Source organism: Carassius gibelio, chromosome B14 (assembly GCF_023724105.1).
Source record: "Carassius gibelio isolate Cgi1373 ecotype wild population from Czech Republic chromosome B14, carGib1.2-hapl.c, whole genome shotgun sequence".
Lineage (NCBI taxonomy): Eukaryota > Metazoa > Chordata > Actinopteri > Cypriniformes > Cyprinidae > Carassius > Carassius gibelio.
The window spans coordinates 21,859,935-21,883,458 of NC_068409.1; the positions used below are offsets into that span (position 1 = coordinate 21,859,935).

The window sequence follows — 23,524 nt, forward strand, 5'->3', positions numbered from 1 at the left end:
AGCTTTCCCTTTCGTCAATTCCAAAATATACTAACCACCTAATCCTAACATATAAAGTTGATTGTAATTCAAATTTTCAATAGATTTTTAACTAAATATTATTATTGTTATTATAATCTGCTGTTAAATTGCATTATGTATGCTGAATAATCATTTTTGCGTGTATTTGAGCGTTCAGGCTCGCACATTGAGCTAAATGATGACTTTACATGTCCGTGTTCTGTTCCGTCTCTAAGAGCATATCTCTTCCTGAGAAGCAGTGAAAAGTTCTCTTTTATGCTTTTAAAAACATGAATAAATATACTTTTATAAATAAAGCATGTCCCATCATGCAAATGTCATGTAACATGATTTTACTGATTTGCACAGGAAATTTGGCTTTTATGGAGGAACGAAAGCGCAGCGCGGCAAAAAGGGGGCGGAATGGGGCGCAATAATAGTTTTATCTCAATTATTGTATTTTCATGATCGTTGGAGGCCAAAATCTAAATCGAACTGTTTTTTCAATTAATTGCACAGCCCTATTCATTCATGTTAGTCAACTGAAAGAGCTTTTCTTGAAATTACATTTGTCTTTAATTTCATCACAATCATTTCAATTTCAACAAGTAAACTATGATTTCTTTTGTTGTTGTGATGTAGCATAAAAATCTGTCCATTAAATCTCTTTTGTTGCATAAGATGAATGCTATGTATATGCCAATAAGAGCCATCTTCTCGTATTCATGCATAAGATAATGTGCTTTCTACAGACGTCTCAAAAAAAGAGGATGTATTATGACTATACCACATCCTCATATGCATATAAAAGAAAATAAAAAATCCTCATATGCATATTTTGTGGCAGGTCAAGCTGTTCAGGGGAGAGAGTAGGAGGAGGATGTTATGTCTGAGGCTTCTAAATAAAGGCCAGCAATTCACCTCTCGACAACGGAGATAAAAAACTAAAACAGCATGAAACGAGTGAGATTACAAAAACATGTTTCAACACTTCAACATAAAAAATGCAAGAGCCTGCCTGAGATTGGTTGAGTCCTCCTCTGCGGTGAAATTGCATAGCAACTGTTGGTGTGTGACACTCGTGACAGTGCAATCATCAGAGGGAGGACATAACCTGCATCTATCTGCTGTATTACTACAATACAACAGTCAGAACACTTCAATCAATCTGTTACAGGCAATGGAGGGAAAGGACGCATGTTTGGAGATCAGCTGGAATTGATTTATGACATGTCCGATAACTGATATGCAACATCAATAAATGTTTTATTAATAAAAATAACGGTACAAATATCAAGAAATAACTGTCTGGCAGACAGATTAGTTCACTAGTTCTTTAATGTTTACTTGAGCTATAATTTTTAAATGCGTTAACAATACTATCATTAAAATCATCTTAATAATTGCTATCATGATTGCTATTATATTAATACTATAACACAATTGATTAGTTGTTCAGACAGCCCCACCAAGCAGCCAATTTTAAATACATCCCTACATTAAAATAGCTTAAGCTTCTCTACAGAAGCTATTGACTGATGCAAAACTGCACCGAATAGAGGAGGCTGGGTAATTCCTGCAGAAGTGAATGTACCATATACTCACCTGCACAAAATGCTTCATTAAAGCATGTGCTTACATTTAAAGAAAGTTGCTTTAAAAATAAATTAGATTTGTTATTTTTTTCATCCTTTTTTAACGTCTCATCTGAAGCTTATGAGGAGGAGAGATGTGTCTGAGGAGCACTCAGGCCATAGTCCGTCAGACTCATTGAATATGCAAACGCCATCTGAGTCATACTCTGAATCTCACACTGTGGGCTCTGCGACACGCGGCATGCAAATGAACACCAGCCCAACAATGGATAAAAACAATGGAGACGTTGTCTAGAGCTTGCACATACATTTATGATGTAAAGACAATGAAGCCAAGCCCAAGCTGACCTTATATTGTTTCTCAGTGCAACTACAATTAGTCTGCATGTTCTTTACGGGCCACTAAACAATAATGTTTCACTGACATGAACATCTGTGGAATTGCAAGCAGCAACTAAGACTTTATGAGTACCTTACAGGGATAATGAGACCGTCATCAATGAGCACAAAGCACACAGTTTATCCTCTTGGACCACCAATTGCTTTAACGGCTGATTAGGGCTGTGTATCGGTAAGAATCTGGCGATACGATACGTATCACCATACAGGGGTTACGATACGATATGTAGCGATATATTGCAACAATCTAAGTAAGGCGATATATTGGGGTATTTCTTATTTTAGGAATAGGATATATATTTAGGACAGCTGACATTAAGAACACACCTCCATATGCAAACCTTAGCAGAAAATAAATAAATAAAAATTGTTTACCCAGAACACACTAGGATCTGCATTTGCAACAATCCCTGTAACATTCAACTTTATTGAACCACTTTTTGTGCAGTACGAGTCAAGGGGAAAAAAATTCAAGTGGTTACAGGATTTTTTTTGTTAATGTATATTTATACATTTATTTTATAAAAAGACCATATATATATATTTTTAGACCCAGCTTTAAAGGTTCACAAACTCATCTATATCCTGGATGTACTGAGTGTTCATTTCCAGCAAATTTTTTGTTGTTGGTGAACTATTTATTTAATCTATACCAAAAGGAAACAATGCATTGTGTCACAATGCTTTGATGTGATTAAAATACTCCAGATTACTGGCTGTCAAAACACAGTTATCTTATCATTGGCTATCAGATCCTTCACTGTTTCCTTATGTCGCGGCCAAAGACAAAATCAAAAGGCAATCCGCACTGTTCCCAATATTTAAACAACTGTAACTGCTGATCATTAAATTGTATATTGAATAAAAACACACTAAAAACAGACTAGGGTTGCATCATCCCTTCTGACAGCAGCTGCCCAGTTCAAACTGTCAGATGACAAGTTAGGCTTTTCAACAAACCCTCATTCACTCAGACTGACAGAACACAAAGAGCAGTTATACAAATAGCAACACTACGCTCTCTATGTCCTGCCATGCACATCCAAGGAGAGCCAGCAGTCAGGGAGAGTCAGCACTCAGTGGGTCAGTGGGGTCCTGTTACCACTCACTGTTTGCCTCACTCTCTTTCTCTTTTTGCTGCAGTAGCAGCCCGTTATTGGGACAACAGGAAGTCTCTAGGCCAGATGCCTGGGGAGGAACGTGCCTGCATTTTCCAATTATTCAGGCCTCAACAGAACGCACAGCTGTGGTTTTACATACACTCACACACTAACACATAGCAAAAATATAGGTACCAATATGGCACTGATAACCATGCAACCGGTATGAACCGAATCAGAATTCAGATTTTTGTGCCTCATTTCGGTGCCTCTTAAATTCTTGAGCAATCAATTGAAATATAAGATAATAAGACAAACTTAATCCAGAAGAACTGTGGTCGTATCTCCAAGACACTTGAAGAAACCTTCCTGCAAAGCTACCTGAAAAACAATGTACCTGGAAAAAAGCTGTTTTAAATGCAGAGGTTGGTTATACCAAATATTTGTTTGATTTAGTTAATAGAAGTTAATAGAAGTAGATAAATAAAATCTATTTATGACAATATCTTCATCCTTACTTTACAGCATATTCACACAAGTGGCTAAAACTTCTCATGGTACTGTAGCTTTGGAGGCAGACTTCTTAAAATGTCTTGAAGACGTTGCTACAGTTCTTCTGGATTTAGTTTGTCTCAGTTTCATCTGTTTCTTCATGTAATCACAGACAGATTCGATGATGGTGAGATCAGATCTCCATGAGGAGCAACGGCTGTTGTCAGAGTCAGACTGCTTGTGCATTCAAAAATCTCACTAGATTTTTATTAAAATGAATGTAAAAATGAATGTTTGGAAATGTAAACTGATATTTCCTACTGACATACTACAGCAAAATATATGAATTACTGTCTTAAAACCCTTTTTGGGGTGAAAATACTAATGTGCCTAAGACTTTTGCACAGTACTGTACTTTACAAACGACATTGTTGCTACTTTATGAAGAATGACCATACAGTTATTCACAGAACTGTTTAAAAACAGGGACAGATAGCACTCATTTTAACTAAATATCCCTAAGTGATTGACAGAGATACAGCAGAAACATTATTATGACCCAGATAGTGAAATACATTTATGAGCCTTAGAGTAAGGTAAGCTTGGAAAATGAGAGCATCCAAAGTGCGTGTGAATGCTATTGATCGGCTTTCTTTTTTTTCTTTTTTTTTTTTAAGTATCGGTTGAGGTACCGGTACTATTTTAAAAGTATCGATATGGCACCGGTATCGTAAAACACCCAATCAATACCCAACCCTACTAGTTTGCGAGTTGTATGGACAACTAATTGCTCTTAAGGAAATCATATACAATAGGTTGGTTCAAGGTTTGACTGACATTTATCAAACATTTATTTATAAGCACAAAATGCAAGGGTCTTTTTCTGACACCAATTTGAAACAATCTTTAAAACACAAGCCTTGTAACAGGAAGTTTGAAAAACTTGCTTGCAATAACTAAAGAGATCCATGTAAACACGTGCCTTTAACAGTAGTGCTTAAAGATTATGAATTCAATTCAATTTCTGAATTGGTTTTTCCAAGTAAACAGTATCAGAGTTATATTAAAGCACATTAATTAAAGTAAAAGCACTGCTGCTAAAAACATTGAAACTTTTAAAAGAACTAGCCCCGTGAATCACATGTCATGATAAAAGGGCTCAATGGCTTCTAGAACAAGTTAAAATGGCACAGTTGCGTCAGCAAAAGCATACATTTTTAAGGTCGCATTAAAGTTTTTAGCACCACATATAGGACATCTAATTTCCGAATAGCTACAATGCATACAATAACCAACCATATAAAACAACACCAAATTCACATTAATCTAATTAGGGTAAAACTTAATGCCCCACCACTAGATATTTCAATGCGCAGAAATGGTCATAAATATCATTTTGGAGAAATGTAACAGGCTTATCCAATGATCCTGCGTTGCATATTTGACTGCTAAACAAATGTATTTACTACAAAATTAAAATAAAAGCTCTGCAGGTCAATGTTCATCATCTGTAGGACTGAAATACAAATATAAGCCATTTTGCTCCACAAATTTGCTTAATACACTGGTGTTTCTAAAAGCTATTGCCTTTAAAATGAACCACTCAGTGAGGAGAGGCACTGACTATAAAACAAGGAGACAATTCTGAAAGCCAAGTCTGATGAATACGCCTGATAAACAAAGGTGCTACCCATTTAATATTGACTTACAACCAGCCTGGTGGATTACAATAACATCACATATCACATGACTCTAACTGGCCATGTTATTTTTCATGCACTTCAATAATAGCTTTAGAAATGCAAAGGAATGAATTCCTTAACAAAAAAACGGAATAGACCTACAAGGCCTAATGATATTTGAGCATTCATTCTTGCAAGCATAAAAGAAATATGTGCAGTTTCTGACCACCGCACTCCACCCTATATTATGTTTGCAGCCAGGCCAGGGTTAACACCGGCAGGATGCAGATCTTGATGTGAACCAACTTTGAGGTTTCTAACCACACTGTGACCCGTTTCAAGCAATTTAATGAATTGAATTTAAGCTCTACAAAAACAAACCTTCCAGAAGAGTAGCTAAAATGACATACAAAAAGCAGAAGTTTTTCAGGGTTGTTATGTTTCTTACACAACAACTTTTACCACTCCTTAAGATTAACCACAGGCTACAGTGAAAGCTAAAGGTACAAGTTCATTAATGCCATGGGCTTAACCCAATGCATCAAAAGTGCAACTCATTCCTCATTAGCAAGGCAGAAGAGGATGCAAAGCAAGCAACCCATGCATGTTTTCCTTACAGGGAGGAACTACAGAGTTTGATGGTTTGCTGCACACAGCAACTGCAGTGATGCTGATAGTGAGAAAAAGACAATTTATATTCTTCTTAAAAGATACGACGGTAAACAACCAAATCATGGGTCCATCTCCAACTTTAATGAGAGTCAGATGTGCAATTACTGACCAAGATGGCCAACAAGACAAAAGCTCACCTCACACACTCAACATAAGATATAAAGAGAAAAATGCTGCTAAACATCCACAGATCAGTAAACAGTACTTTAGTGATGCCTGTGTGTAGTTTATTGCTGCAGCTAAACTATACACTTTGATGGTTTCTGTTATAAGGCTCAAATCAATACAAAACTCTCACCAAACATGAAGTTCTCCGACTGGATCTATAATTTAAGTTACAAGTGAACTATTTCGACATCAATTTCAGTGTCTCTTTTTGCCATGTAACGTTACTGTAGATAGGAAGTGTATGTAGAAACCAACTTATGAGACTGCAAAGGGTTTATACATATGTTAAAACATTAAGTGAATATTTAATATAATAAGGAAACAAGCTTAAAACAATAAACACAAGGATATAACTTAGGCTCTGTACAGATAAGAGCGCCATACAAAGATGAGATGATGTGTCCCTGTCAAACCAGACATCACTTATCAAACCTTCACACAAGACCCAGCGAACACAACACTAAAAAGCCTCGAGTCTTTGTAAATTCATCTCATCTGAGCATTAAACTGTACAAGAACATAGAAGTAAACAAACATGTAATTGTTGTCTGGTGCTACTGTAAGTTTAGCAGTTAGCTGGCCGTTATCCGTCCATCTAAGCCCGCTAACTCTCCCCCTCAAAACTCCTCAATTAAAGTAACGGATTTAAGCCATCAGACGTCCAAACAACCTCCAACAAAGCCACAGTACTATAGATTTGTCATATGACTTGTTTACGCAACGAGAACTTGTCAAAATAGGTTGTAAATCAGTGAGTTCTTACCCATCTGCACCCGCAACTCTTTCAGAGACGTTGCACCCTCCGCCATTTTTGCCGAAGTTTTTTTTTTTCCTGTAGTTTGGCGCTGACACATTAGAGGCGCGCGGGGACAAGTAGGGACTGCAGACGGCGACAGCGACATCTAGCGTTTGACAGCACGCACTGCAGGACACTGCAAGAGTTGCTCGGTGTTACCAACCGGTGTCTGTGACCGCAAGAGGGTGCTATGCGGTCTGTGGAAAATTTGAGAAAAAATTAAAACGATGTAATATGAACCTGGACCACAAAACCAGTGATAAGGGTTAATTTTTTTTACACTTTCCATTGCTGTGTGGTTTGTTAGATACGACAATATTTGGCTGAGATACAACTATTTGAAAATCTGTAATCTGAGGGTGTAAAATAATTAAAATAAAATCGAAATAATGAGAAAATCACAAATAAAGTGGTCCAAATGAAGTTCTTAGCAATGCACATTGCTAAACAATGTTTACAGTAAGAAAATTAAAAAAGTAAAAAGTATCTTTGTAGAACATGATCTTTACTTTTGGCATAAAAGAAAAAATGCTCATTTTGATCCAGACAATGCATTGTTGGCTATTGCTACAAATATACCTGTGCTTCTTATGACATGGTTTTGTGGTCCAGGGACACATAAGGTTAATATAATACATGCTATTTTAATAAAAAATAGCTTTGACTTAAGTACAATGACAATATAAAATCCATTGAATTGATTTTGGAAATAGCATGTTGTCTTCTTATTAAAATCACAATTAACATTTTCTCACACATTATAAAAGGTGATTTAAAATACAGATCTGTCTTTATATTTTATGAATTAATATAATATTTGAGTGGTCCCTAGCATCAAACTGTTTGAAAATCCTTATCATAAATTCTCCACTGTTATTAGCCTATCCTTTATGTATGTATGGAGGCCCCTTGTATTTTTCCAAAATTAATCAAATGATGCCTTCTCTCAACAGTTATCAACAATATATTGTGGTCAATATTCTGTATACAAAACATTAACTAATGGCTCAAAACTCTGAAATACCTTTTTATTTTTACTGACAATCTTTCAATTTAAGACATCTTTGCCATTATATTGCTATAGATTGTGTGCATCTTAAACAATCTCAAATTTCATTGGGCAATGTGAATTGGAGCAATATATTCCCGGTCTTACTGGTAAATTGGTTGAAAACTACACTGTCTGAAGTGGCATTAATTCTAAGTAGTGCTTAATTTACTCTTATTTACATCAGCATATTGTTATACCATTGAAGTACGACTTTTATTGTTATTATTATTATTATTATCATTATTTTTTTTTTCTGAGTTATGTTTTTAATTCCAAATGAATAAATACAAATAAAAAATAAATGCAAAATTAAACAAAGGATTTGGTGCATAGAATATTTTCCTTTTACCACTGGAGCTTTGACAATATGTTGAATGAGAAACTGACAGGATCAGCAAAATCTGCGGTCAACCCCACCCTTTAAGAAAACACCATACTCCCTTTGGCAGTACTGCTTTTCAGGCATCTCGGAATGCTTCCTCTCATTTCAGCCATGGTTTGCAGGCCCCTCATTCATATTTTATAGCAAGCTGACTGAGCCTTGTATCAGTTACACATATTAAATAATGCACCAGCACTTGTGTTATTTAACACTTATTGTAAGATAGTAACGGATGTGCCTGCGAGGGAATGTCAGGGCTTCAGATATACAGAGCATATCCCATTCATCCCACAAATACAACAGAGGCAAAATCTATAACAATAGCTGCTATGACTAATTCATTGACCAGTGAAGGGCAAAACAAAACTGGTTTCACAAACGTGTGTGCCCTGAACTAAAGTTGTAACTGTTGCAGGTGAAGATATGGTATGTTATAAACGTCTTACACTTTTAGCATTCTGCAAGAGGTAGTACTTATTTGCTTTAATATTTTTTTCCACAATGACTGTGCTTTGACCACTATTGTCAAAATTGTCATGGAAAAACAAGCAGTACTGAATGTATTTTAATTTAACACTGATGATATCTAAGTATAAATTATATATAAACTGAAATCTGTCATAGCCTTGTCAGTCTTTCTATAAATCATAATTTTGGTGTCAAATGTTGAAAAAAGAGATAGAACAATGTGTGAAACTTTTTTACACAGGAACACGGTTGTATAATTTTTCGCAATCTTGTGGTAAATACTTTCAAGTTTCTTGTAGAAATACCCTGAATGGGAAATTTGTAAAGGAAATGGTGAGGTGGAGGCTGAAACCTTCCTTTCCCCTTGTGTTAAAATGATCTCGAGTACAGAGAGACCTAAAACCAGAGGTTGATTAATCCCTTTCTGGAAAACTGTTTAGGGAACACTCCCTCTATGAAAAACACACAATGTAAATCTTTGGAAATATAACAAAGAAACCAAGAGCAGTCAATGATTTTGCCTCCTTAACTTTCTGGGTTGCACTTTATTTTACAGTACGTGTACTAACATGTACTTACAGTGTATTTCTCTAAGAAAGTTCTGGTAATACAAGGTAACTACACGGGGTAGGGTTAGGTTTAGGGGTAGGTTCAGGGTTATTACCTAGTTATTACATAGTTTTTGTAATTACTATAATAAGTGCATAGTATGTACATGAGGAACAGGACTGTAAAATAAATTGCTATCACTTTCTGTATAGTTATGTTGTTATGATACTTGTTAAGAATGTTAGTTAGTTACACTGTAAAATCCAATAGTTTACCTTACCTAGATTTAATTAGTTTACTTTACTTGTTATACTTACTAGGTTTTATTAAGTTTCAGCTACTTTCAAGGCAAATAAAACAATTTACTTACTGTTTTGAGTGACACTAACTTAAAATATTCAAGTAGCCACAAAGGAACCAATGACATTAATAAACCAGTGAGAGGCAGCAGTGCACTAATATGCTAATTGCCGTTTTTTTTTTTTTTTTTTTTTTAGCTCACCATTATAGTGATTAGCATTCCCTTTGGTTGGGAACTTGAAACTTAATTTATGTTACTATAATTTTCTCTCTATTAATGGAGAAAATGCATCATGAAATCAGAGTTATTTGATTTCAAAGAAAAGTAATAAATAGGTTGCTTTTATAAAATGATCTATTTTTTAATTAAAGCATTTTTTTGTGTGTTTAATAATTACTTTTTTTTAGAATGTATTTTTCATAAATACCTTGATATGCTTATTATTTAATCCTTAAATAGTGAGTGGATATATGCTGAAGTCACACGCATACTTAAACATTCATCACTTGAATCACAACAATGGTAACAATTAAATGTAATTTATTTTCATTAATTGTAACAATAGCCATTTTATTTGCTCTTTTTGTTGTGCTACTGCTGACACAAGACAGCAAATAAAATTGGCAAATAAAAACAACAACTTGAAAACAAAGCAACTGCATAATTTATTCTGCACAATGCATTCTGGGAGTCAGTGAGTAGCTATACTATGTCATGAGTAAACCTAAATGAAAGGATCAAGTACACCCTACAGTTCTTTTTTGGTTACTAGAACTCTTGTGTAAGTTACAGTAACTATACTAACTAAGCATTTGTCAGTACAACATACTATTCCTATTTCACTTTACTTTTTTTTTCTCAAGGCAATCAGTTTGCATGCTTTTTTTAAGTAAGCCCAACTTATTAAATTTTACAGTGTAGTTAGTTCACGTCTTGTTAGATAGATAGAGACAAACCTCCTTATTCTGACATGCTGGATTATTAATTTGTAGTTGCTAAAAATAAACCTTTGTAGTAATTTGCTATGGAACAGCAAGAATTCTGTAATGGAAATCAGGGGTTTTATCTTTTTTTTTTCTAAGCAAGGGCGTCGAATTTAGTAGGGATGAGACATGCCCCTACCAATGTCCAGTGTCTAAATTGTCCCTAGCAATAATTTTGATCAAACGAGCCCATGTTCAGTAACTGTTGATGTCTACCACTGATATTAGGCCTCTGAGGCAAAGAGGTCTTATGGCTATGGAGCTGATTTCAATGCATAAGCCTTGTTTCCTAGGGCATGAAGGGAGCTGGACGCTGATTGGAGTGCTTTTTGGAAATCATTTGATTGAGATCAGGACTTTGGAGAGTGTTCGCAAATCATTTGAATCTTATTATTTTATTTGTAAAACCATGGTCAATTGTCATAAGGGATGTTTATGTATACTGTAGAATGAATTTAGAAATGCATTTCCATTGTTTTAGGATTATCAGAGCTTTGGATAGTTTCCATATCTACTTATCTAGATCAACCTTGAATAAAAGAAAAGAGAGGTTGAGGACCAAATTGTTGTTTATGTATATGATGTTTAGCTAAAATAAATAATGCAATTATTGTCTGCTGTTATGTCCCCACCAATGTCAAAATCAAACCCTAGCTTCTAAGAGCTTCATGTGTCATAATATAACTCCCTCATGTGGTAATTTGGAATAAAGACAAGAATGTTCAATAACACAGAAAGCACACAGAAAATCAGCTACTATGCCACTCGTTTCTCTAAATGTTGAAAAACACTGGTAATGAAATCTGACTACTCTATGAAATCTAAAATTACAAACACTGTTTTAATTAGTATTATTAATATATTTTTTAGTTATTTAATTATACTTTAAAAAATTTTTTACAGGCCATTAATTATAAAACTTGTTTCATGTTATTTAATATCTGTGTTACAATGGCAGACACACATTTTATTTTGGAAATAATAATAAAAAAAGAATTATAATAAAAAAATTTATATATATATATATTACAATTACAATTACAAACTTTGTAATTATATATATATATATATATATATATATATATATATATATATATATATATATAAAATAATAATTACAAAGTTTGTCTCCAAGTGAAAAAAAAAGCAAATATCTGTCCAAATAAGAGTTTTGTAATCAAGCTCAGAGGGAGCTTTGGGTTGCCACTATAAAATCTAATTAAATTTGTTTGTTGAGAGCTATCTGGAAGAACCAAATCTAATCTGAAAACCTGAGGAGGAACATTACCTGAACTGTTTGTTTAAGATTTTAAACAACTTCCTATTAAGATGGTAGGCTCATACTGGCCACACAAATATATGTAGAACTGCTTTTGTCATGAAAACATGAACAGTTCTGCATATTTATTGTAATGTGCTGTCTTTTGTGACATTATTATTATTATTATTGCATTTCCAAAAAATACACCATGTGGATCTTTCATACTTTAGTGACCAACCCCTCCAGCTTCAATCACATGTTGCTCTTATTATCACCATGTTTTTACAGAAAAAACTGACACAAATACATTGTCTGCCCACCATTGATTGTATATCAGAAATATTGTTCCTTTTTAGCAAGAGTCATGCTTTTGCTGCTGTATTTCATCATACAGCGTGCACCATGAACCTTTAACCATTCATGAGGTGTGTCTTCTTCCACATTCATGAGTGATATTTATCAACCAAAAAACATACATCTCAATCAGAATTGCCAATCTGGGTCTCAGTGGTGTGAAAAAGAAACAGATTCATGAAATTAAAGGGTTAAATTAACCGGTTCATCATAAGATTAACTGGTTCCGGATGCTGTTCCTTATTGACCCATGTACAGATCCTTTTATGTTTATTACTGTCTTTATGATTAATAAATAACTTATCAACTAGAGACTGGGCGTGGATTTTGTCTCCTTTGAGGAAAGGTCCTGTGCTGGATATATTTAGAGGACAACATACCCTCAAATCATTTTCTAGCTTGAATTGGGTTTCAATCATTTACATTGTTTTGTTAAGACTTATGTGTTTTCCATTCTAGAGAAATGTCATAACACAGTAAGTAGTCATTTAATTCATGATGAATGAAATTACATAAGATATTAATGTAATCAATGTTTCTCTTTATGGATGGTTTGCCTTTTCCAACTTTAAGAAGAATGTTTTAATTTAAATGTTTTTAATGGATTTTAACCTTTTTTTGAAAGTTTTCTTTTAAGTAAGGATGCCATAGAAATACTTAATCTTTTTATTTATTTATTTTTAGATAGATCATGCATACCTTGAATAAATACCTGCTTGTGACTGTTTACATGTGGATTCTGGGCTCTTCTGTCAATTGTGCAGGTATGATTTTTCTCTTTCTTGCATTTATTTATGTCTGTCTTACTCTATTTCTTGGAAGAATATCAGTAAAATTTTTCCATAGCTAAAAAGTATCCCATTTGTTGATTATTTTTTTGTGAAGGGAAAGACCTGTGTTTAACACTGTTAAGTATGACATTTATAAGTGTCTGTGCAGTCTATGACAATGACAAGAATGACAAAAATATTGTGTTTGTTAACGTGTGTGATCATTTTAAAAAGACTGATGCAATATGTTGCATTCATTGGTTTTGTTCAACCAAATCATTGCTCTTAGCTGAAAATAGATGCCTTATCTATTATCTGTAACTTTTAGGCTCAAGCCTATGGGGGATGAAGACGTCCTTTACCCGATCCTGTGTTTGGCAGCTGAATAAAACAGCTATCATCCCACCTTTAGAGGAATTGAGTGTCTGCGTCAACCTCATGAGAACGATTAGCAGTTCTGAATGGACTGCTTTTGACTACAAAGGTCCAGGTCAACAGCACATGGAGTTTGGCTTAGCTGGAAATATGGGCAATGTAATAGCCTCACTTTTTGGAGAAGAATGGACGGTTGCTTATGACATGCCCATAAAAATGTGGCACACAGTTTGTCTGACATGGTCGAGTCACAATAGGCTTTTCCAGGTGATCATTGATAAAGCAGTCTTTGAATTTCCCTTGAGTGAGAAGTCACCCAGATACCTTGCCGCAAATGGTACCCTGAGTCTGGGAGTGTCACATAATTTTGTTGGAGGTTCTATTGATTTTGAGACTGGGAAGAACTTTGTGGGTTACATGTCCTTGTTCCGGATGTGGGGAGTGCAGATGAGCTCACAGCAGCTGGATGCACACAGATGTGTAGATGGGAATATTGTGACTTGGAGAGTGCAAGATTGGGATTATCAGAAGTGTCCACCCGTTCTCGATGACAACTTTCTTTGTGGTGAGAAATTGCAGTCTGTACAAGAGCATTAATAGAAGAGGAAATATAGAATGAATGTAACAATAACTTGTGTAATAGGATGAAATGCATTATTGTCATTGCATTCTAATTAACTGTATCTTCACCACATTTCAGAATCGTCAAAATATAAAATTCAAGTGAATACAGCTATTACACAAAACATCAATAATGATAATACTGAAAATGGTATTCGGGAGATTGTTTTAATCTGGGTAAGATAATGTTTCCATTTATGAGTGTATATGATATATAACATTTAACATTTTCGCTTGCACATTAGCATTTATGTACTGAATGTAGCCTATGTATTTTTAATTTCAGCTGAAGCACGTTTTCCCTCAGAAAATATCAGTACATTCTGTGTTCCTGTCAAATTTAAGGTAATTATTTCATTTTTAAAACTAACTAACCAATGAGCAAACATACATACATAAATATCAAAATGTCTGTACAATTTGCAAAATGTAAGCATGCGATGTTATATGGTATCCATGCAATTTTATGTTATTTTTTTGTCTAAGAGAAGAGCCAAAATATAGCCCTCAAAGAGGAGCTGGACAAAATATGCAGGAAATTCAGGTATAGCATATACCATAATTATTCATGATTAAGTGGCCATATATAATTTATATCCTTATGTTGTAACACTACTAAACACTAAAACATTAAAACATATAGCAATGTGAAGTGTAACATTATGCTTCTTTGAAGGGAACTGTAAAGTCACCAATCAAGACACAATGGTAAAAATGATCATACACATGCAATACACAGATATATGTCACAAGTTTAAATCAAACCATCTAAAGGAGGATTTGTCATGTTTGTGGTCTTAGGTTTGATTGCGTGGTGTTTGTGACAGTGATACCTGCAGCTGATGTGAGTAAAACAGTGTCTATGATACAGGGGCTTTTAATACCCATCTATAACTACAACAACATCCTCCTGAAAACAAACCCAGCGTCCATAAACATCCTCTCAGTCGGTACGTAACTGTATGTAAGGGGTTAGAAGAGGAGCATTCAGTCAACAATAAAAGTCACTGTTTTGAATTCTACAGCTGTCTTTCCCAACGTGACTTCAAATCCTGCTTTGACCACTGTTCCACCAGTCTCAAGTACAAATATTACAATATCAGGTCTGTGCCATTCAGAGCTTCATAACTCATGCAGTAAATGCTTTTATAAATCCAGAAGACTTTTCACCATAATTCATATAAAAAAGTAGGTTGCTAAAAATTCACATTCCTTTTCAAGAGCTCATATGCAAACCATTTTGTTCTTCAGGAACTCGCACAACATCACAAACACTTGCAATGGAAAATAGCTGTTTGATCACTTCAGGCTTAATTTCAAACAGAGGTGAGTTAAACAATGACACAACACATATTTTTGTATGGTTTGTACATTATGGATATACCAGAATCTCATTTGAAAAACAAATTAAGTGACAACTATGTAAAACATATTATAATGCAGGTTTTATGAGTGCAACAAATATTTGTGAAAGACGTAGAATTATATTGAATTAATTATCCTTATTATATGTTTCTCTTAAATGAATGATTTTATTTTCTGTCAAATAATGTGTAAATATTGCAGTATATTGTGTTGTATTTTAAACAGTTAATTTAATTGGCATCACTTTATTTTACATACTTACTATTATAATAATGATAAACTATTCATATTACATGCAAGTAAACCTAAACAAAACCCTAATCCTAGTCCTTAACATATAGTAAGTACATGTAGTTAATTCATATTACTCAGTAATAATTACAATGTAACAAGGACACTTAAAAGTAAAGTGTAACCATTTAATTTACCAGAATTTGGAGACATTTTCTATAGGGTCTATCTCAATCTAACAATGAGTGGCAGCCACACAGACCCTCAACACACTATACAGCAATGGGTGAGTAATATGGAATCATATAGGTAGCAAAAGTCATGAAACATATTCTAAAAAGTAATTTGGTCCATGCCTTTGTATTTATTGTGCTTCTTTCTTCAGCTTCAGCAAACACTGGGGAAATGCAGCATGGATGTTTGGAATCTTGCGATAAAAGGAGGTCCTAAGTAAGTGTCCCAACACTGAATACATTGAACACCCAAATGCAGATGAAATAGATGCTGCATTGTTACTTAAATAAAATCTTTTTCAGGTACATGACTACTTTTCAGATTCAGGCTATACCATCAGTGAATGTCACAGCAACAGAGAGGCTGATTTATGAACTTTTGACAAGAGGATACACCAATGCTACCATCAGTATCAGTGTCCCGTCCGGTGAAGTCAACATCAGCCATATAGGTACTGTCTGGTTTATACTGGAATACTATCTTATACCGGAATTAAAGAAATATTAATGGAGCCAGAACATGTTAATGGTTTCTCAATGCTGTTTATTGTTGCAGATCCAGGCCTTTGTCCAGAAGAAATCATGCTCACAGTGTATGGTTTATACCCATGGCCTGAAATGACAGCTCAAAGTGAATATAGCATGGGGTGTGTAAGAGGGAATGAATTTGCTACAAGGTTTTGGTAAGTACTACACATTGTGCAGTGCTTTCACAGCTAATACACAGGTTGTTAAAATATGAACATCAGCCAGTTAATCTATTGAGGTATTAAAAAACTAATTTCCAATTTGTTTTATGGACGTTATAATTTTTTTAATCACCACTGAATATATTTTTAAAGTGAAATATTGCTTTGTTTCTATAGATACAATTCAGTGTCCTTGGAAAAACATTCAGATAACACTAGTTTGTCTTGTGTTTGTCTTTGCGTCATTTGGCACACAAACTATACAAACAATGCTGTGCTGCACTGCTGATTAATATGCCTTATCTTTTTCTTGTGGAAAACAATATCCTTTAATTGAATAATTAGCTTGACAATACTGCTAGGACTCCTGACAATGCAAACATCAACTCCCAGTACAGCAATATAACACACCATTGCATGACACTGTCTTCTTGAAATCTTTTCAAGAGCTCCAAGAAACCTCAGGTAAAGCTGTACTAAAATAATTGTAAAAACCGTATAAATTATATTTTCTTGACGTCAGAAGAATGCATTAAATTGGTAATTCACTGCTGCCAAATGGGTTTCAATTTTTTTTTTTTTTTTAAGAAAAACATTCAGAATTAACATTTTCATAACTTGGCAGAGCACTGGAAAAACATTCTGTAAAAATTTGAAGCTGGGGAGCTGCCAAAAGTTCTTTGCTGACAAACAAGGGTGTATAATTTAGTATGAATGCTAGTTACATGTCCCTACCAATATCAACTACTTAATTGTCCCTAGCTATAATTTTGAATAAATAATGAAATATATGTATATATTACCACTCTTGTTGTAATTTCAACTGCATCAGAACTAGGTCATACCATTAATATTAACTGATATGCTAGAAAACTGCATGCTTTCAAGGATGTACATTTAATACATCTGTGGAGTAAGAACAAGGTTTTAAAGTCTTTAAAAAATATGTGCACAACTCAGTTAAATGTTAAAGTTTATCCTCTTTAACATTTTTTAAAACTGAATTTACAAAGCAAACTGTTGGCTGAAATATCCACAAAATAAAAATTAAGCGAAACTGTGGTCAAAAGTCTATTATAAACATGAAAATGTTGGGGTATTTAGATTGGGAGGGGGGTATGGTCTGCAGTTACGTCCCAAGTCAAAACCAAACCTTCCCCTTCGCAGTTTTGTGCTCTTTTTGTGCTATTTCTTCCATATCAAGATGCCGATTATCAAGATGCCGCATATCAAGATGCCGATTATACAGCACGATTATTGCACAGGTGTGCCTTAGGCTGGCCACAATAAAAGGCCAGTCTAAAATGTGCAGTTTTATCACACAACGCAAAGCCACAGATTTTGCAAGTTTTGAGGGAGCGTGCAATTGGCATGCTGACTGCAGCAATGTCCAGCAGAGCTGTTACTCGTGAATTGAATGTTCATTTCTCTACCATAAGCCGTCTCCAAAGGCGTTTCAGAGACTTTGGCAGCACATCCTACCGGTCTCACAAGGACAGACCACGTGTATCCACACCAGCCCAGGACCTCCACATTCAGCTTCTTCACCTCCAGGATCGTCTGAGAGCAGCCACCTGGACAGCTGGTGCAACAAAAACCAAAGAATTTCTGCACAAACTGTCAGAAACCGTCTCGGAAGCTCATTTGCATGCTCGTCTTCCTCATCAGGGTCTTGAACATACTGCAGTTGGCCGTCGTAACTGACTTGACTGGGCAAATGCTTACATTCGATGGCATTTGGCACTTTGGAGAGGTGTTCTCTTCATGGATGAATCCCGGTTTTCACTGTACAGGGCAGATGGCAGACAGTGTGCATGGCCTCGTGTGGGTGAGCGGTTTGCTGATGTCAGCGTTTGTCGATCTAGTGGCGCATGGTGACGGTGGGGTTATGGTATGGGCAGGCATATGTTATGGACAACAAACACAGGTGCATTTATTGATGGCATTTTTAATGCACAGAGATACCATGACGAGATCCTGAGGCCCATTGTTGTGCCATTCATCCACAACCATCACCTCATGTTGCAGCATGATAATGCACAGCCCCATGTTGCAAGGATCTGTACACAATTCCTGGAAAATGAAAATATTTCAGTTCTTGCATGGCCAGCATACTCACCGCACATGTCACCCAGCATGTTTTAGATGCTCTGGATCGGCGTATATGACAGTGTGTTCCAGTTCCTACCAATATCCAGCAACTTCGCACAGCCATTAAAGAGGAGTGGACCAACATTCCGCAGGCCACAATTAACAACCTGATCAACTCCATGAGAAGGGGATGTGTTGCACTGAATGAGGCAAATGGTGGTCAGACCAGATACTGACTGGTTGTCGAACCCCCCTGGACCCCAAATACAGTAAAACTTCACATTTTAGACTGGCCTTTTATTGTGGCCAGCCTAAGGCACACCTGTGCAATAATCATGCTGTCTAATCAGCATCTTGATATGCCACACCTGTGAGGTGGATGGATTATCTCAGCAAAGGAGTGTTGGCAAACAAATGTGTTGCGTTTATCATTTTGTTCAGTGCATGGACATGGAAGGCATCTTCAAAATTTAAATACAGATATTTTTATTTGTAAACAAAATAATTTTTCTGCTTATTTCAGTTAATGTCATAGTGAGCTAAGGAAGTAGTAGTACTGACAATGTCGTATATACATTGCTGGAGGTGTAATCAGGAAAAGACAAACTATGGATTGGACAGCCTTTTTAACAATTAAAGGTGGGGTAAGATATTTCCGGTAGCCAATATTTCAAATCACCAAAACAAACAAGCCCCTAGGTCCCCCCTGCACTAGTATCTATTTTCATGCTACTTGTACTTATTTATTTTTTTAGATAGTAGTATATTTCCATCAAATAGTAGTACTTATTCATTTGCTACTAGTGTTTATTCTTTAGCTAATCGTGCTTATTATTTAGGTACTAGTGTTTTATTCTTTAGCTACTAGTGTCTTTTGTAAAGTTACTAGTATTTATTCATTAGATACTAGTTATTTATTATATACTAGTACTTATTACAATAATGACTAGTTTTTAATTATACTCTACATGTTAAAAAAATAGAACTTGTACTAAATTTTTTAGACCAAAGATATCCTTAATTTATAGATACTAGTACTTTTAAATTTTGCATTTCTGCCCAATATGGTATTCATATGTTGAATATTAATGAGACAGCAACATATAGGAGAGAGATTACACAGGAAACAAAAACAAGGAGACGGATATACTGTTTTTTGGGAGGAAACCACATAGAAAAACAATCATTTTTACACTAGAAAATAGTAAACCATGTAATTTCGTAAACATAGTAGCCTAATGTGTTTGTTGGTCATTGTTCGAGGGACCTCTGGTGGCTGGATGGAGATAAGACACCCAATTTTATTATCTATTATTTTCCTCTTTTTCTTCCAGTAAAAAAAACAATAAATATCATATCAGGGCTGTACGTTAACTTGTTTTTTTTTTTTTTTTTTGCATATAGTACTGGTGCTACAGACATTCAATGTTTTTACATTAATGTTTCTGTATAACACAAAATACAAACCTTATGTTTTTTTTTTAGAAAAATATTTTGAAAAAAGTAACAAAAAAATGTAACAAAAAAATGTAACAATAATAATACAAAAAAAAAAAAAAAAAAAAAAAAACAGGTTTGCTGTATTTGTAGGTATGCACAATTTGGCCCATTTTTATTTTTTTATTTTGCAACTTATAATAATTATAGTTATTATTTCTAAATAAATAAATAACAAATCAACAAAATAATGAATATTACTTTTGTGATAACACTATTTGACTATAATATTTTCATGATGTACACACACAAGGAACACAGAAACAATGGAGCGAGGAGTCACATAGTAAACAAATCAAAAAGAGTTTTATTTACAAGGGCCTGAAGGGATCACAGGACTCGACACATCAGGATGACGTTTAGAACCGAACAAAAACTGACTGTAAGAACTAGGGCTTTTAAACACAGGATAATTGGGGAAGAACTACTACTCACACCCGGAATCAAATGAACTAAATCAACAGGAGACACAAACTGGGTCATAGGAAACAAAAACACACACAGACAGTTCCACAACCCTGACAAATATACAAATAATAAATATAATAATAAATATAGCTGCAGGAAAAATATATCTTTTTATTTTTCTCTACACTGGAGAAAAACATAAGGATTGGCAAATTTTTATCTCAAAGTTCTCTATTAAGAAATTTTAATTTTATCTTTATTAAACTATTTGAGCTATTTTTACCCAAATTAGAGTTTTGTGAGCAATAATGAGTATTCAGTTATAATTAATATCCGGTAAAAATATACATTGTTAATTTACTTACACTACCAACATTGTAACAATACAAAGCTGTTCTAGAATTGATGAACAAACCCTTTAATAAATGGCTAAATGAGACTCACATTTTGTCTCATTCCATTTAGTAAGTTAAATGGGGCAACTGACAGAGCAGTGTGGGATCATCCTGACATGAGCAAGTGTATTCGGATAGTGTCAGATTTTGATGATTTGGAGAATATCACAGTTACAGCTGGTAAGTTATCAATGTGGGTTTTTATTTGCCTTTATTTGTCAGAGAAGACAGAAACAATTAATTCAGCCCACTTTAATATTTTCCATGTTGCATCTGTCTCCAGACAACTCAGCAGACATTGTGGACATGATTGAGGATCTTTTAAAGGAACAAAGCAATCTGAATGACGCTCAGATGGACATCGTGCTTGAAAAACTGTCTGAGGTCACTGAGGTTGGAACCTTGACCACAGCCCTGTCCAACGACATTACTAAAATTGTTTCAAATATCTTTTATATCAAAACTAATCCCACCCAAATCAACAAGTAAGTATGCAAGCAGGTCAGAGCATTTTGTGCAGGATTATATTGTGATGCAAATAGTATAAGAGATAGCTGAACCAAAAATGGATATTATATCATTAATCACTCTCATGTTGTTTCAAACACATTTCTTTCATCTCTGGACACAAAAAGTGAAAATTTATAATAGAATGCCCAAGTTGCTATAATATGGTGTCAGAAGATCCCACACTATTTTAAACGGACAATGCATTTTTTCATGGCTCTTTTCATGGAGCAAAAAGGAGAATTACCGTATTTTTCGGACTATAAGTCGCACCTGAGTATAAGTCGCAAGATCAGCCAAACTATGAAAAAAAGTGTGACTTATAGTCCGGAAAATACGTTATTGTGATTTTTATCAACTCATCCACATCTTGGATGGCATGAGATGGAGTAAATTTTTTTTTTTTTGGGGTCAACTATTTCTTGAAATCCAAAGTTTTTTTCATTTGCAGGTTGAGCCTAAAACAAGCATATTTAGTACAGTAGAAAATTTCTATAAATTGATCTCCGAAATATGTCTGAATTTCTAATTATCCCGCTGTATTCACTCCATTGTGGCTTTCTGTCTTTGTGTGTGGTAGAATTCTTTCTATTACAGACCTTATGGGAGACAGGACGGTGTTTGAGGGCGATGCTCATAACATGACAGCACCTTCATTAGCACTTCAGCTGATCAACCCTGACACCTCTCAGTTCCACGGCCTCACATTCGAGGTGTCCTCCTTACTGAATGATAGCACCCCTGAGGTGAGAGACTGTATATATATCACTGCATGAGATCAAGATGATTATGGAAACTTTAGACTCTTAGCGAAAATAGAAGTGTGATATTAAATTATCACAGTACCTTTGAGATTGTGTTTTCACACCACAAGGTTTCTGTGTCCTTGTGTGAGTTGTGTTAGTGGATCATGGGACACAAGTGGTTATTTTAGCACCATGTACATGTCCGGTGTGACACTAGCCCTGACCACCAAATGACTTTGAAATAAAAGAGATGTGAATGTATTAAGCAAGTATTTTTGTATGTATTGAAGCTGAGGAATGTAATTTTCCTTTTGCGTTGAAATATCTTTGGTGTGAATTGGGGACAGGACTATCTGTTTTTCAGAGGATGTTTGTTTGTTTTGTTCAATGGTGCTTTTGGTGCAGAGAGTTCCACGTATATTTATATCACATATGCTCCTGATACATATTAAGATCAAGCAAAGAAGGAAAGTTTCTGCTCAGTTGCTTCACTCATTCATTTGTGTTCAAATAAAGAAAATATGAAGCCAAATCAAGATTCAACTGTTGTGATGCTACCGAATGAAACAATATTTTGAACAAATTGGTTATTCATTGACTCATTCATATAGTCATAGTCACAGTGCATTTTGGCATAACCTGTTCTCACAGCCTGCAACAATCAATACAGAGAAAACGACATGAATGGTAAAAGGGGTAAAAATGTATTTTTAGTGGCCAATTTTCACTATTAACCAGTTGCTTATTAGCATGTCTATTATTAACATACACAGGTTGTTTATTAGTATTTATAAAACACTTATTCTGCGTGACCATATTCTACATTCCTACCCCAAACCTAAACTTAATAACTACCTTGCCATCTATTAATAAGCAGCAAATTGGGAGTTTATTGAGGCAAAATCATAGTTAATGGTCTGTTAATAGTGAGAATTTGGCCATAAAATAAAGTGTGACCGTAAATGGTTTTTAAAGTATGCTGTAATGTTTTCTCCATTTTTTGGTTTTTAGATATTTTATGACAAGAACTTTACAGTGCATCCAGACACAGGAACTGTAGCATTCATTTCTTTACCTCATGCAATTGAGAGCTTTTTCCCGGACAATGGAGCCAGACCTCGTGTACAGTTTCATTTTTACGGCAAAGAAAATTTATTTGAGGTAACATACATTAAATTGGTGATCACACTTTCCACCTTCTGAAGAATAAACCACCTCAAATCAGTTTTCTCAAATCTTCTCAAATGCTCTGCAGAGTTTAGCTCCAAGCCTGATCAATCCCACCTACCTCTGATTTTTTTAATGATCCCAAAGACATTGACAAGTTTGCTTAGGTGTGTTTG

General features: G+C 34.9%; 2 protein-coding genes and 1 long non-coding RNA gene across 26 annotated transcripts in view; 2 read left to right on the top strand and 1 right to left on the bottom strand.

The window, feature by feature from the left end:
- The window catches only part of LOC127971086 (ensconsin), a 30,485-nt gene extending 23,489 nt beyond the window's left edge, over window positions 1-6,996 (bottom strand). For all 24 annotated transcript variants that reach the window (XM_052573855.1, XM_052573854.1, XM_052573866.1 and 21 more), the window contains exon 1: window positions 6,872-6,996. In XM_052573855.1, the coding sequence (XP_052429815.1) occupies window positions 6,872-6,962 (91 nt within the window). In that variant the 5' untranslated portion in view covers window positions 6,963-6,996. The remainder of the gene's footprint in view (window positions 1-6,871) is intronic.
- Window positions 6,997-14,694: 7,698 nt separating this feature from the next.
- On the top strand, window positions 14,695-15,901 carry LOC127971383 (uncharacterized). The gene is made up of 5 exons (XR_008156832.1): window positions 14,695-14,727; window positions 14,821-14,969; window positions 15,045-15,122; window positions 15,271-15,345; window positions 15,816-15,901. It is a non-coding gene; the product is annotated as an uncharacterized LOC127971383 (long non-coding RNA).
- A 105-nt stretch (window positions 15,902-16,006) lies between these two features.
- On the top strand, window positions 16,007-23,475 carry LOC127971293 (adhesion G-protein coupled receptor G4-like). The gene is made up of 8 exons (XM_052574180.1): window positions 16,007-16,065; window positions 16,152-16,300; window positions 16,405-16,531; window positions 20,999-21,108; window positions 21,212-21,413; window positions 22,016-22,181; window positions 23,193-23,342; window positions 23,437-23,475. Exons 1-8 carry the CDS (start codon window positions 16,028-16,030, stop codon window positions 23,473-23,475), a joined length of 981 nt encoding a protein of 326 aa, XP_052430140.1. The 5' UTR covers window positions 16,007-16,027.
- The last annotated feature ends 49 nt before the right edge of the window (window positions 23,476-23,524 follow it).

Bases quoted from the DNA above. Each gene is read 5' to 3' on its own strand.
- LOC127971293 (XM_052574180.1), top strand. From the start codon at position 16,028: ATGGATGTTTGGAATCTTGCGATAAAAGGAGGTCCTAA. The intron at 16,301-16,404 runs GTACTGTCTGGT...TTATTGTTGCAG, and splicing joins AGTCAACATCAGCCATATAG to ATCCAGGCCTTTGTCCAGAA. The intron at 16,532-20,998 runs GTAAGTACTACA...CATTCCATTTAG, and splicing joins GAATTTGCTACAAGGTTTTG to TAAGTTAAATGGGGCAACTG.